The sequence below is a fragment of the Camelus dromedarius genome, chromosome 12, assembly GCF_036321535.1.
Source record: "Camelus dromedarius isolate mCamDro1 chromosome 12, mCamDro1.pat, whole genome shotgun sequence".
In the NCBI taxonomy this organism is placed as follows: Eukaryota; Metazoa; Chordata; class Mammalia; order Artiodactyla; family Camelidae; genus Camelus; species Camelus dromedarius.
In genome coordinates this window covers 9,636,837-9,650,762 of record NC_087447.1, presented here as the reverse complement: position 1 = coordinate 9,650,762, position 13,926 = coordinate 9,636,837, and the positions used below count along the sequence as shown (strand labels likewise).

At 46.0% G+C, this 13,926-nt stretch overlaps 1 protein-coding gene across 6 annotated transcripts; it reads left to right on the top strand.

Annotated features, from left to right (window-relative positions):
* The first annotated feature begins 31 nt into the window (after positions 1 to 31).
* On the top strand, positions 32 to 13,603 carry TMEM138 (transmembrane protein 138). Of its 6 annotated transcripts, none has more exons than XM_064492282.1 (7): positions 57 to 303; positions 998 to 1,064; positions 2,133 to 2,399; positions 3,472 to 3,643; positions 4,753 to 4,828; positions 5,099 to 5,207; positions 6,346 to 9,891. In XM_064492282.1, exons 3-7 carry the CDS (start codon positions 2,272 to 2,274, stop codon positions 6,371 to 6,373), a joined length of 513 nt encoding a protein of 170 aa, XP_064348352.1. In that variant the 5' UTR covers positions 57 to 303; positions 998 to 1,064; positions 2,133 to 2,271; the 3' UTR covers positions 6,374 to 9,891. The 6 variants fall into 6 exon arrangements, with proteins under 6 accessions (XP_031315366.1, XP_064348352.1, XP_031315365.1 ...); XM_064492281.1 differs by lacking the exon at positions 57 to 303 and adding an exon at positions 503 to 566; XM_031459506.2 differs by lacking the exon at positions 998 to 1,064 and having other exon boundaries at positions 32 to 113.
* The last annotated feature ends 323 nt before the right edge of the window (positions 13,604 to 13,926 follow it).

Here is a 13,926-nt window from a genome sequence, read left to right as displayed (position 1 = left end):
ACAGGCGGGACTACCCCGTCATCTTATAGACCCACGGTACTTCCGGTCGCGCGTACGGCCGCCTGGGAAATGAAGTCCACAGCCGTTGTGTCACCGGCTCCCCGTGCGCCAAGGTGCCGACCCCAACTCCAGTTCCTCCGCGGGCACTTCTTTCCCAAGCCTGAGGTTCCCGAGACAAGGAGCACCGTCACGGGTCTGCCCTGTCCCTCATCCCCCAGCCCCTCGATTCTATGGAAGCGGAAATATTCGGGCTAACACGAAGCCTTTCGCCAGGGGCTGGCTTTCGGCAAGGCCGCGCGCGGGGTGAGCGGGAGGCCTTGGTCGGCAGCTGGAAGCTCTGGAGCAGGGCGCGGCGTCGTTGGAAAGGCAGGGAGAAGGGTGGGCCCAGGAAAGCGGTGGCCCAAACATGGCGGCCTGGCCAGCCATAGAGCGGGGAAAGAAAGCGGAGGACAAGCGGATAGCGCGGCGCAGACTGAGCCCGCGTCCGCCATCTACTTCCGGAATTTAAAACCGGTTTCCGGAAGCTGGGATGGTGTCCCCATGACAACAGACGTTGGGCCTTTGAGGTGAGAGTGATGAGGAGTGGGGAAAGTATCCAGAAGTCGAAATTTTTGTTGTCTGTTGTTTTGGTTTTAGTTTTTTGCTAAGGCAACCCCATTTTAAAGTGGATTGGGAAGGGTGAGGAAACTGCTCTAGGGACAAAGGGAACGCGGCAGATAGCGGTGGACAGACTGAGATGACCGCTTCGTTACCTTGCGAATCACCGCTGCCCTGACCCGAGACGGTCATCCTTCCAGAGATGGCGGTGGGCGGTTCTATGTAATCTCACAACAGCCCCGTTTGGTGCCCTGTGAGGTAGTGGCTAAGGGAACGGGTTTTGGTATCACACTCAGTTGTGAATCCTGGCTCTGCTCACCACCGGACTTGGAGGAATGACTTGAACTCTGACCCTGTGTCCTTACCTGTAGAATGAGGATAATTCTTTCCCACCTTGCAGAGCAGTTGCGAGGATTAAAGGAAATTATCTTGGTGACAAGTTTATCATGGTGCCTGCCAGTAAGTAGGTAAGAGCTATCAATATTATCTGATGAATAAGGAGACTCGGCTCAGAGAAAACCACATTCGTACATCCACTAAGGTGGGACTTCTCCACCAGGTGAGGTGAACGAGGTTTCTTTAACCTCTCAGAGCCTCTGTGTAAAATGGGGTTTTAAGCATAATATCAGCTCTTTTTCAAGATGGGTGTAGAATTAAATAAGGAAATATGAAAAGAGTTCGTAAACTGTAAGATATTTTGCAGATGCTAATTTAATCATTCTGTAACACTTCAAAGCATATTGAAATTTGTTTATAGGTTTGATCCAGCTGGAGGGGATCACAGGACGCCCCCAAAGCAGCTTCTGGGTCTTGGAATAGATAAAAATAAAGGCCCATCTCCCCTTACCTGGTGCCATTGTGTTGCTACCGTAACCTTAAATTTTAAGTTTTGCAGGAGAGCACTATTTCCTCTCAGCTTTTTCTTCCTACACCACTTCCCACTTCTCCTGTGGCAACATTTTCCCTGCCTAGTTATGTATAAGTCTGTCAGGTTATGTAAAAGGTAACTTTGTGCAGAAGTTAAGAGCACAGACTCTGGACCTAGACTGCCTAGGTCTGAATCCTAGCTCTGCCAATTACTAGTGCTGTGACCTTGGACAAATTATTTTACCTTCCTGGACCTCAATTGTCCTATCTGTAAAATGGGAAAAGTAATAGTGTATCTTCTACCTCATGGGGTTTTGGGGAGATTTAAACAATGTTAGGCTGAGAATAGTCCCTGATATATTCTAAGTGATATACAAATGTTTACTGTTGCAATTAGTATTAGAATTAGTATTGTTACATGTTACTGTAGTATCCCATGATTCCTTTGGATTCAGAAGTAGAAAGAGTTCTGCATTTAGAGGGTTCCAGGTATGGAGTAAGGTTTGAGGGTAAGGGTCCCTGGAAAGAGGGACTGATTGGGTTTTTTTGTTGTTGGTTTTGTTCACTGATGTATCTCAAGTATATAGAACAGTGCCTGGCACATAGTAGGTCCTCAGTAAATATTTATTATATGAATGAATTTCTAACCTCTGTTTTTGTCTCAACAGGCCCTTGTCTTAAAGCAAGGGAGACAGCTCTGAGTCTCAGGAACTACAGCTTCTCCCTCAGTGCCTGGACGAGTACCAGGAGCTATTTTCTGGGGACCTGTGGAATGTTACCTTGGGGGCCCAAGAAAGCCGAAGGAAGATGCTCCAGACCAGTAACTATAGCTTGGTGCTCTCCCTGCAGTTCCTGCTGCTGTCATATGACCTCTTTGTCAATTCCTTCTCGGAGCTGCTCCGCATGGCTCCCGTCATACAGCTGGTACTTTTCATGTGAGTTCAGTGTCTGGGACTGGACAGCTCAACCCAAGCAGTTTGAAGACCCTGACAATCGTGATTTAGCCTTTTAAAGTTATTAAGAGAGAAACGTCAGGGAGAATAGAATTGCAGTGTCCTAGGTATTCCGTGGTCCATAGATGTGTCACAGGGCCTGTTTTTATAGAATTCGAATAAGAGTTTGGGACTCGGGGAGCTGTGCACATAGAAAATGAGGGTCAGACTGCTGACCCTGCCATTTTCTCCACCTGCAAGTAGAAATACTATCTTATCTTGCCGTGAAAGAGGATTACAAAATGGCAGGTAAAAAGGATAATCGTATTATTAATATATGTGAATCCCATAGGATGGAAGCTATTGGCATTTCCCTCCCACAATGATTTATAGTCTCCACGAGACAAGTTCTAAACAGAAAACAGGCTGCCTAGATCTGAATCCTAGCTCTGCCTCCATCTTCCTTCACTCACCAAGTGTTCATTGGCCAGCCAGCCAGTATTCTAGTTGCAGTGGTAAACCTGACAAGTTCCTGCCTTGATTAGGTTTCCATTCTAGTGGAGAGAGACAATGAATACATTACAAAAAGATAAAAAAGATAATTTCAAATAGAAATAAATATCATACAATGGCTATAAAGGATCTGGGCTGGGGAAGGGAGGGTTACTTTAGGGAGAGGGTTGAAACAAAAGTCTTTCTGAAGAGGGGACGTTTGACCTGAGACGGGAATGGCACTAAGGCACCAGCTCTGTACAGAGCAGGGAGAGTGCACTGCTTTCTTGCTAGAGGAAGACGTCTGGCGGGGCCAGGTTATGTGACAGGCAGGAAACTAGCTTCTTCTCACGGGTGCCTCGGAGCTTTCTTGAGAGTGTCAGCAGGAAAGCTTTGTAGACACAACTCAACTGATGGGGCCTGCAGGTAGTTTTAGCTTCATGTCATTTGGAGCCCAAAGCCCACGCTCCCTCTGTGGCGGTTTTAGGGGACTGTATCACAGGTAAGGATAGACCTCAGGTGTCTGGCTCTTGGGTCCTCCCCAGGCCTCCATGTGGCTGTCCTTTGTTTTCTGTGTCTGCAGCATCCAGGATATTGCAGTCCTCTTCAACATCATCATCGTTTTCCTCATGTTCTTCAACACCTTCGTCTTCCAGGCTGGCCTGGTCAACCTTCTCTTCCATAAGTTCAAAGGGACCATCACCCTGACAGCTGTGTACTTCGCACTCAGCATCTCCCTTCATGTCTGGGTCATGGTAAGAGTCAAGCTCTGAATTCCTGAATCCTTAAAGGGCTAGGACTATCTCTTCTCTGGGAACCCCGCATCATTCTTTCACATCTCACAGAATCTCGATAAGAAATGGGTGAAGTGAATGTGGTCCATCCTGGAACTAGGCACGTGAGAATTTCATAAGGCACTTTTGCCCAACCTTATATGTTGAAGAACAGCCTTATCCAAGTGTCCAGGGACACATCTGGAACGTTCAGTTCACTTTTACCCCAAACAGGGCTCAAACAGGAAGTTGAATCTGTTTCATCATTGACTGTTTGGGCAGGTAAGTGTTGCTACAGGGTATTCTTAGGCATCTGTGTCCCGTGGGAACTAGCCAAGCAGGAGTGCTGCTCACCCTTTAGTGCTTCGTGCCCTCAGGTGCATCCCCATCACATACCCTGGAAGAACCAACCCCCAGAATGCCTCCCTTTGGTTCTAACATAGGCCTCAAAGCAGATCCACTTTTCATGGTTTCAGATTTCTTCCATCTCTTTGGGGATCTCGTGTGTTTCTCATGTACTCATTTTGAGGGAACACATTAAAACTTCAGGGGTCCCTAGTCATTGCTTTACTAAAGCCACCTTCTCAGACTAAATGTCCTATTAAGTTGCCCTTGTGAGTCCACGGGGAGAAGTAGAGCTCACAGGAAATGAGCAGAGCAGTGCCCAGTGTGCTTCCCGAAGAGGATTGTCTCTGCGCTGGTCCCTGGAGCCAAAATAGGTCCCGGCTTTGTGCTGTGAAGCTGTTAATCTGATTAAACCCTGAACACACCAAGCCTTTATCTGACAGGAGCTGAGCCTGAGGTTTTCAAGGCAAGACAGTGACCTGCTGAACCCCTGAAAGGATGTGTATCCTTTTTCCTAGGCAAAGGCTATAGAGTGAAAGGGAATAAACGGCTTAGTTCAGACTTCCTCCTCAGGGTTAAAAGGGAACGTGAGCCTCCTTTGAGAAGCAGTCCTTGAGCTTGTGGAAAGAAGTGGGGGTGAGATTAGCCTGATATTAAACCAAGCGGCATCTCTGCAGCTAACCAAGTTGGAGATGTGAGGGCCCCATCTGGCCATTAACCCTTCTGTGTCTCCTCATCTCCCTCAGAACTTACGCTGGAAAAACTCCAACCGCTTTGTCTGGACAGATGGACTTCAAACGTTATTTGTATTCCAGAGACTAGGTAAGGACCAGAGCAACCCCAGGCCTCAGTTTGGTCCCACCTATGGCTCTGGCAGCAAGGGTCTTGATCCTGGCTTCCCAGCCCGTCCCACCAGCGTGGGATGAGTGGCACAGCCACACCAAGAGCAGGAGAGGCCACTGCCCTCTGCCCTCTCTGGGAATTACGGGAAATCACAAGGCAGGGCCCCTTAGCCGCATCCGGTGATGTTCTCACCCTGAAACAAACACTCAGGAGCATCCCTGAGGCTTCTTTCCTGCTTATTGTCCACAGTGGCGGTGTTATACTGTTACTTCTACAAGCGGACAGCCGTGAGACTGGGCGATCCTCGCTTCTACCAGGACTCCCTGTGGCTGCGCAAGGAGTTCATGCAAGTCCGAAGGTGATCGCTTCTTGTCACACTGGTGGATGCCTTTCCTTCCTTCCAGAAGCCACATTTGTGGCTCTGCAGAGGGGGTGGTTGGCCCCATGCACTAGGAAGGAACTTGACATTCCTAGTACAGGCTCAGGCCAGTTGAGAAAGAAGATCCTCCCTCTAGCAAATTAAAGTGTTCCCCAGTACAGACTGCAGTGCGTGATCCCTTCCTGGGCTCCTCCCGCAGCTCTGCCCCCTTTCCTTTCCTGCCTCCACCCGTCTTCCGCACAGAGGGCTCCGTGGCTTTACCCCTGGGAAGCTTTTCACTGAGCCTGGTACAGAAGGAGCTCCCAGCTCCTGTGGTCCTAACTATCACACCTCAGAGATTTAGATTTTATACCCAAGGTACTTTTTTTTTACATTTTATAAATAGGAAATAAATTCTTTTCCATAAATGATAGAGTCTCTGCCTCGCTAGATGTCTTCATGGTTAAGAGGCACGCCAAGCCCTAGCGTTGGCATCTACTTGATCCAGTGGGCAGATTGAACCACAGAGCACGTATTTATTTATTTAAATATTTATTGAGTCCCATTGTGAGTGCAAGATACTTCTGCAGAAATTCAAGATGTAATCTGATGCCCACCTCCATCCCTGGAGTTCCAGATGTCTGCGTTTTATTCAGTCTCTCCCCACCTCCCCCCATTGGAGCCCTAAATTGTCCTCAGAAGAGTAAAAATCTTCCCTAGCCTATTTTGGCAAAAGACATTTTTAAAATTCATGTGCCCATAGTGTCAGTTTTCTTTTGCCAGGATAATGTTGCATAACAAACCCACCACCAGACTTCAATGCAAGTAACAATAAACAGTTCCATGGCTCTTGAGTCTTGGGGTTCAGCTGATCTGGCTGGGTTTGGGTAATTTTTGCTGGGCTTGCTCATGTGTTTGTGGTCAGCTGTGGGTCAGCCAGGCAGCTGCAATGATCGTGAGATCCTTGACTCTTGGCTAACCTAGGCTGGCCTCAGCTGGAATGACCGGGCAGCCGGCTCTGCTTCACATGACTTACCCTCCAGCAGACTAGCCTGGGTCTGTTTACAGCAGTGGGTAGCCAAGGAGCAGGAGAACTCGCCCTGGGGTGCAATCCCATGTCTTGTCTTGTGTCTCTTAGACTCCCATTGGCCAAAGTGCTCGCGTGACTGAGCCCAGTGTCAGAGCTGGAAAGCACCACCAAGTTTCCTGGTAAAAGACATGGGCACAGGAGGGCCGCTAATTCAGCCAGGCTAGCCCACCAGAAAGCTGCTCTGTGAAACTCATTATTCTGAGACACTTTAGCCCCCGGGGTTGGCAAACATTTTCTGTGAAAGGCCAAATAGTCAATATTTTAGATTTTGAAGGTCATGTGGTCTCTGTCGCAGTTGCTCAACCCCAGCATTGTAGCAGGAGAGCAGCCAGAGATAATAGGTAAATGGATGAACTGTGTCACAGATTATTTTTTTCTTTTTTTCAACCATGTAAAAATGTAAATCTAATCTTAACTTGAGGGCAATACAAAACAGGCTGGATTTGCCCCCAGGCCGTGGTATGCTGACCTCTGGTTTAGAAGCCTAGAATGAAGTTCTGGGGAAAGAGAGACTGTAATCAACTGTGCTGACAATATTTTATCAGCTATTTTAAAAGAAAAGGTATAGTGTTCAAAGAAAATACCTAAGATCCCGTATCCTATAATCAGAAGAAGTGATCCAGAAAGTCTAACAAGCTACTGTCTATACTTCCCATACTTTCATCTCTAAAAAGGAAAATGACAACAGCCCAATTTTGAATCTTTTCATAAAAGCTTTTAAAGAAATATTATAGTCCCCTTTGCTCATCACAAACCCTGAAAGAGGCAGTTTTCTATGCCCCAAAGTGAATCAAGGCCAGATTGTTCTCTGTAGCCTTTGCAGCTAGTGAGTACAACCAAATGCCTGTTTCCTCACTCTCAGTATAAATGGCACTTTGTGGCCCTAGGGGTCTCTGGGAGGGTCTGTGTGTGTGTGTGTGTGTGTGTTTCCCTTAGTAATTAATTCATTCACATGATACAAAATTCAAGTTATGAAAAGGTTTATGCAGTTAGTCTTCCCACTGCTACATCTCAGCCACTGAGTTCCTTCCCCCTCCCCTCCTTGACAATCTACATGTACTTAATAGACTTCTTATGGATGATAGAACATTTCAGGAACTTTTTTTTTTTATCGCTGTTGCAGAAGCCACCCTGCCGGCTCCGCAGCCCCAGGGCTGGCAGCATGCAGAGCACCAGGCCCACCCTGGCGCCAGCCCAGGAGGTGCCCCGGGAAAGGGGCACAGGCACCTGCAGGGCTCTACCTTATGCCACGGTGGCCACCACTGCCGTCCCTGGGCGCGCAGCCAGTGCTGGCCCTCCTCTGGGCCCACCGGGGTCCTGAGTGTGGGGCAGGGGCTTGCCCACCATCCAAGTCTCCAGAAATATTTTTACAAAAGAAGAAATTGCCATATCCTACCCCAGTCATTTATTTCAAATCTGTGACAGTATGTATTTATATTTTATACACAGTTGTGATTATGAGGAATATGCCATAAAATAGTTTTCTTTTTTCTTTTTCATTTAGCAATTGGAATATGTTTTTAAGATGTAATGTAAATTGACTCCTCGGGGACAGTTTTCAGAGACCAGTGGAAGAAAATAAACACTTTAAAAGTGCTTAGAGACTTTTAGTAGGTTGGAATTGCTTCTGGCTGACCAGTGCTTCAGTCAGGAACCAGAAAAACTAGATAAAATATAAAAATTGTCTTTTTAAAAGGCCTGAGGAAATTGCTGAAGGAAAGAGGATTGAAGGGCCCCAAATTCTAAAGTAGAATCATAGAAAACATGAGCTGACAATTTGCAGATTTTCCCCTGGGAACATTTGTTGATTCTGGGTTTGAGCAAGAGGCTAAGAATCCAGGCATTTAACCAGGAAGAGGGCTGTAGGCGGGGACCAGAGAAGCCAGGTGAGCTCAGTGGTCCACAACACTGAAGGACCAAGTTGGGGACTGGAGGAGTCTTAAAAACATAATACATTTCTCCTCAAAATAGCTACCAAATTCAGAAGCTGTGTAGGGCAAGAGGCTATAGAAAGCTAAACCTCAAACCTCCGACAAGGAGACTAGGTTTTGGGGCAGGCTTATGGTGCTGATGATGAGAATTCAGGACCCACCTGGGGAGGGGACTGGTGAACACACCAGGTTTTCAGTTGAAAGCTTGGGAGGACTCCTTACTAGGAACAAGATGGAACAGGTAGACAGAGGCTTATCAAAATCACAGTGCAGCCTCAAACCATATAGTCCCTGAGTGGACTAGGGTGATCGGCCCCCATTCTGTTTAGCAGAGGAAAGAGTGGAAGAAAAAACATCTAGAGACACTGTAAATGTTTATACACAATTTCTGGATCTAAAAAATCACTAACAAGAGAGGACCACATTACTTAAAATCAGAGTAAAAGTAGAAAATAGAAACAGGTGAGCCAAATATTGGAGAAAGTGGACAAGGAGTTTAAACTATGATTGATGTACTCAAGAAATAGAGGGAAATATGGAGGAAATAGAGAAACCATTTAAATTACACCTAGGGACTTCTAATAATGGCTGAGTTAAGATGCTGTGGGAATGACCCCTCCACAAATAATGGCTGTAAAATACGAACATAATATGAAAAACAGCTACTTGAAGACACTGGAAAATGGAGGGAAGCAGAAAGTTTGATGGGTAGTTCACACTCAGAAGAGAATCATGCAGAGAAAGTTCCCTATTTTTGCTGCTTGTAACTTGGCAGCTGACAAAGTGGTGTATACAATATGCTGGTGGAAAATCACAGTACCAGAGTACTGAGCCAGGGCAGCTGAAGCCACTGGAGAGAGAGATGGGAGTCCAGAAAGGAAGAGCGAAAGAGGGGGGCACGCTCCAGTCCTGTCTGCCCACATCTCCGCCCAAGCTCTGGACCACAAATGTGCAAGTCAGACTCAGTGCAGCTCAGCTCAGCTAAGATTGGAGCTGCCACTCAGTAAGTGTGACTTGCAGTCTGTATCCACCCGAGCTAATCGCCTGGTAAAGGAACCATCACTCTCTGGAGACAAAAAGATGCCAGAGCCTCCACAATTTAACATTCAAAACTGACACCAATGCAGAGATGATCCAGTCTCACAGACTAGTCAGATAATCAAACAGTCAAACATATGTAATTGGGGTCCTAGAAGGTAAACAGAAGGAAAAGAGCAGAAAAAAAAATGTAAAGAGATAGCCAAAATTTCCCCAAATTTGATGAAAGAAATGCACTGATTTTAGATACTCCACAACCCACCCTGATAAACACAGAAAGGCCACACCCAGGAACATCATAGTCAATTATTGACAGCTAAAGCCGAAGAGCCAATCTTGAAAGTAGCAAGAGAAAAACAACACATAACACAGTTTTATTTGGTTTTGGTGGCTTAAAGTGATGAACACTTATTAGCTCATATTTTCTGAGGGCCAGGAATCCTGGAACAGCTTAGCTAGGTGGTTCAGGGTCTCCCATGAAGCTTCAGTGGAGACGGGCTGAAGTCGTCAGAAGGCCTGGCTGAGCCTTGTAGGACCCGCTTCCCTGATGGTTCACTCACACGGGTGGTGGCAAGAGGCCTCATCTCCTCGGTTCCTCACATACACAAGAACAACAATTAACAGCTGCCTTCTCAGTAAAAATCAGAGGCCAGAAGAGAGTGTAACATCTCTAAAATACTGAAAGAAAAAGAGGGTCAACTCAGAATTCTAAATTTACCAAAAATATACTTCAAGAAAGAAGTTGAGATAAAGACGTTCTCTGATAAAAGGAAACTAAGAGAATTGGTGGCCAACAACCCTGCCTTATAAGAAATGTTAAAGGATTTATTTGGCTTGAAGGGGAATGATAACAGATGGAAATTCAGGTCCTCAGAAGGGAATGGAACACATCAGAAATAGTGTCTGAGTAAATATAGACTATTTAAAATGCTTTTCCTATGAATTTCTTTATAATACATATATAGAATACAAATTTTTTTCACATACACAGAATATTGACCGCTATGTATCAAATGCTGGGCCATAAAACAATTCTCAGTACATTTAAAAGAATAAATACATTTAAAAGGGTAAAGAGTATGCTCTTTGACAATACAGAGTGGAATTAGACATCAGTAACAGTAAGAGAGCTCAGTGGTTCAGTCTAAGTCCAATTAGGAAACAGAAACCACACAGTAATTTAAACATGACAAGTTTAATATATAGAATCATTAAATTATTATAAGGAATTATAAAGATGTAAAGAGAACTCTAAAACGGTACCTGAAGGGCTAGACCTGCAAAAAAAAAAAAAAACAGAGTTACCTGAGGGCTGAGGGAGAGTACCCAAGGTAGGGTCCCCCACTCCCAAGGCTGGGGTTCAGACCTCACTGCAGCCCACTGGGTGATGGACAAGTTCACTGGTCTGCCCAGGCCAGAGCCGGTTCACAGCTGCCAGACAAGAAGCAACCCTCCAGGACTCAGGGAAGCTGAGGCTGATGAGATGATTCAGGAGTGTAGGGACCTGACCCATAGGCACCAGGCCCACAGCACACAGTGTCCACATAGGGAGGATCCCAGGAAACAACCCTCCAGGGCACAGGTGAGCCAAGGCTGTCGGGCAGGTGCTCCAAAAGAGTTGGGGTGTCCTGTGTGCACAAGGCCTGGAGTGCAGGATGGCCACACAGGGCATGGCGGACCAGGGGAATCAAGCTTCTGGGGAGAAGAGCCAAGGTCGGTGGGCAGACGTGTGGAGGGAGTTGGGACACTGCTGTGGACACACACCGTCCAGGGCACAGGTAAACAAGGCTGAGGGGGCAAGTGCACAGAGTTAGGGAGCTGCCACAGGTGCAAGGCCTGGAGTACGCAGTGTCCTTGACAGGAGGGCCACAGCAAAGTGGTCACCAGGCCTGGACCAGGTGTGCGAGGTTGCCGAGGGAGTGTGTGCACTTGGCATGTGGCTAGAGCAGAGCACCACCATTTACCCTAGATGTCCCTGTGCATAGTGATAGACCACCGTGCAGGAGCAAGGAAAAGCAAACCCGAGCTCACTGGAGCCGGAAGCCAAGCCCTTTCCTTCCTCCAGTATCCCTCCAGCGCCCTCTGCTGACAAAGTTTGCCATTGTGCTCACTGCAGGGGAGAAATGCTCGTCCAGTCTGTTACCGCAGGACAGGTTTTGAAGGGTGAATGTGAAGCTAATGTCCATCTTTTTGGCTACTCAGCTCCCGTGCACCACTCTATACATAACTGAACTTACATATTATATTCCTACTAACAATATATATCTATCCTTCTTAAAAGTGACATTCTCACGCTCCCCTCAACATGAGAAGACATACAGTGCCAACAGTCACTGTATCCACAGGCAGCTACATTAATTGCTCCACAAATTTTGTCAGGGTCCCACTAAATGTTTTATTACCTAAAGACTAAAATATAAAGTTGACCTCCAATAAATTGTAAATGAAGAGGCAAAAAAGAAAATGATCAGTATATACAAATAAACATGCCTACAAGGAGCAAAGAAACACACACAAAGCTACCACAGCGTTTTTGTAACTGGTCACTTTTATAACTGGTCACAAGGTCATAGTTGATATTCATGACTCCCTTCTTCAATACTCATTCCATATTTCCCTTGCCCTCAGGTAGAGCTTCTGTTGCTGCTCTGAGGTCTTTACCTGATAGAGTGACCCAAAACCTTCATTCCTGAAGGATCTGAGTCCTGCTTTTGCGGGGTCATGGATATACTAATAGGTACCCCCAAGGAGTCCTCTGGGTTCCAAACATAGTCTTCCTTGCCTCCGTTATGTAGTAGCAACCCAACTTCCCCAGGAGACTCAGGACCAGCAACCCAACTTCCCCAGGAGACTCAGGACCAATCACTCTAGCCAATAGACTGGACCTGCTCCTCTCCTTTTTTCTTGGTCCATTGGTTTAGTGGCATAAGGAACCCAAAATGGCCAGGTAGCAGTCTCATCTGCCAGTTCAATGGTACCGTTGTTTTGTCTCCTTGTGGAACAAGACTCACTTAGGAACAAAGATGTCCAAATCAGCAGACTCAAATTTTTCAGGATAAGAGGCAAAAACTCTGCAGGTGGGTTATTAGGTATAATAGTGAGAGGAGTCATTCCCAGTCCCATCCCTTGATGCCTGGACCCATGTATGCTGGCCAGGGGGACGACCACGCCCTGTAATGGTCTCTGACTCAAAGATGTACTTCATTCTGTAAATTAGAACCCCCATCCTTTCAGGGTGTTGTCTCCCTGCTGGTGCCAGAACTGAGCCTTTGGTAAGCCACTCAACTTTTCAATTAAACTGCCTTCTTCCAGGTGATGCAGTATGTGTGGTGAGACCAGTTAATTCCACAGGCATAATTATGCCGACTGCCGCACTTCTTTGCTGTGACGTGAGTATCTTAATCAGAAGCAATGTTGTACAGAATGCCATGAGGAGCACACCGTGTCTCTGTTGGGAGGACCCCAGGAAAGTTCAGTTTTATGAAGTGCACCAAGGCTGGTGGGTGGGCGTACCAAGATGAGGCAGTACTGCAAGGGAAAAGTCTGGACCGTGTGGTGTTCACACCAGGAAAGCCTTGAGAAACAACCTTCTGACGGAGCAGCAAGCTAAGGTGGGTGGGCTGGGGTACCCAGGGGGTCAGGATGCTGCTGCAGGTGTGAGGTTGTGGCAAGGTGATCACCAGGCCTGGGCTGGGGCTGAGAGATCACTGAGCCCACCCCCTCTTGGCACGCTGCTGGGGTGGAGCACCTCTGGATGTCCCCACACAGATGCACACATGACAGACAGGCAGGGGCAAGAAAAATGAAAACCCAGCACATTGGAACCAGGAAGAAAAGCCCCCTTTTTCCTGCAGTGTCCATCCAGTGCCCTCTACTGACAGAATCTAACATCATGCTCACCGGAAGGGAGAAATGCTCACAGTTCTAGTCCATTACTGCAGAATAGATATCGAAGTGTGAATCTGGGGCTAAGGAGCAATATGTTGATAACTGCCACATCAGAAAACCACTAAATATTTAGAAGTTAAATTATGCACTTATAAATAATCATAAATTAAAGAAGAAATCATAAGAGAAGTCAGAAACTGCATAATAATGAAAACACAACATTTAAAATGCATATGACGCAGCTTTTATTAAAAAAGAAGAGGGGGGAGGGACAAATGAGGAGTTTAGGATTAGCAGAGACTAACTACTGTATATAAAATAGATAGCAAGCTCCTTCTGTTTAGCACAGGGAACTATATTCAATATCTTGTAATAAGCTATAGTGATAAAGAATATGAAAAAGAATATATATAACTGAATCACTATGCTGTATGCCAGAAACTAATGTGACATTGTAAATCAAGTATACTTCAATTTTAAAAAATCCTTGAGAAATTGGTAATTAAATTGAGTATTGATCATAAAAAAAAGATCTGAAACCAATGGTCTAAGTTTTCAAGTAGAAAAAGAGCAAATTAAACTCAAAGTAAGTAGAAAGAAAGAAGGATTAAGACCAAAAGTCAACAGAACGTGATAAATAATAGAGAAAAATATATGAAACCAAAAGTTAATTCTCAAAAAGTTAATTGATATATCTTCAGCTAGACTGATCAAGAAAAAGAGAAGACACGAATTACCAATATTAAGCATGAAAGGGGATGTTCCTGTAGGT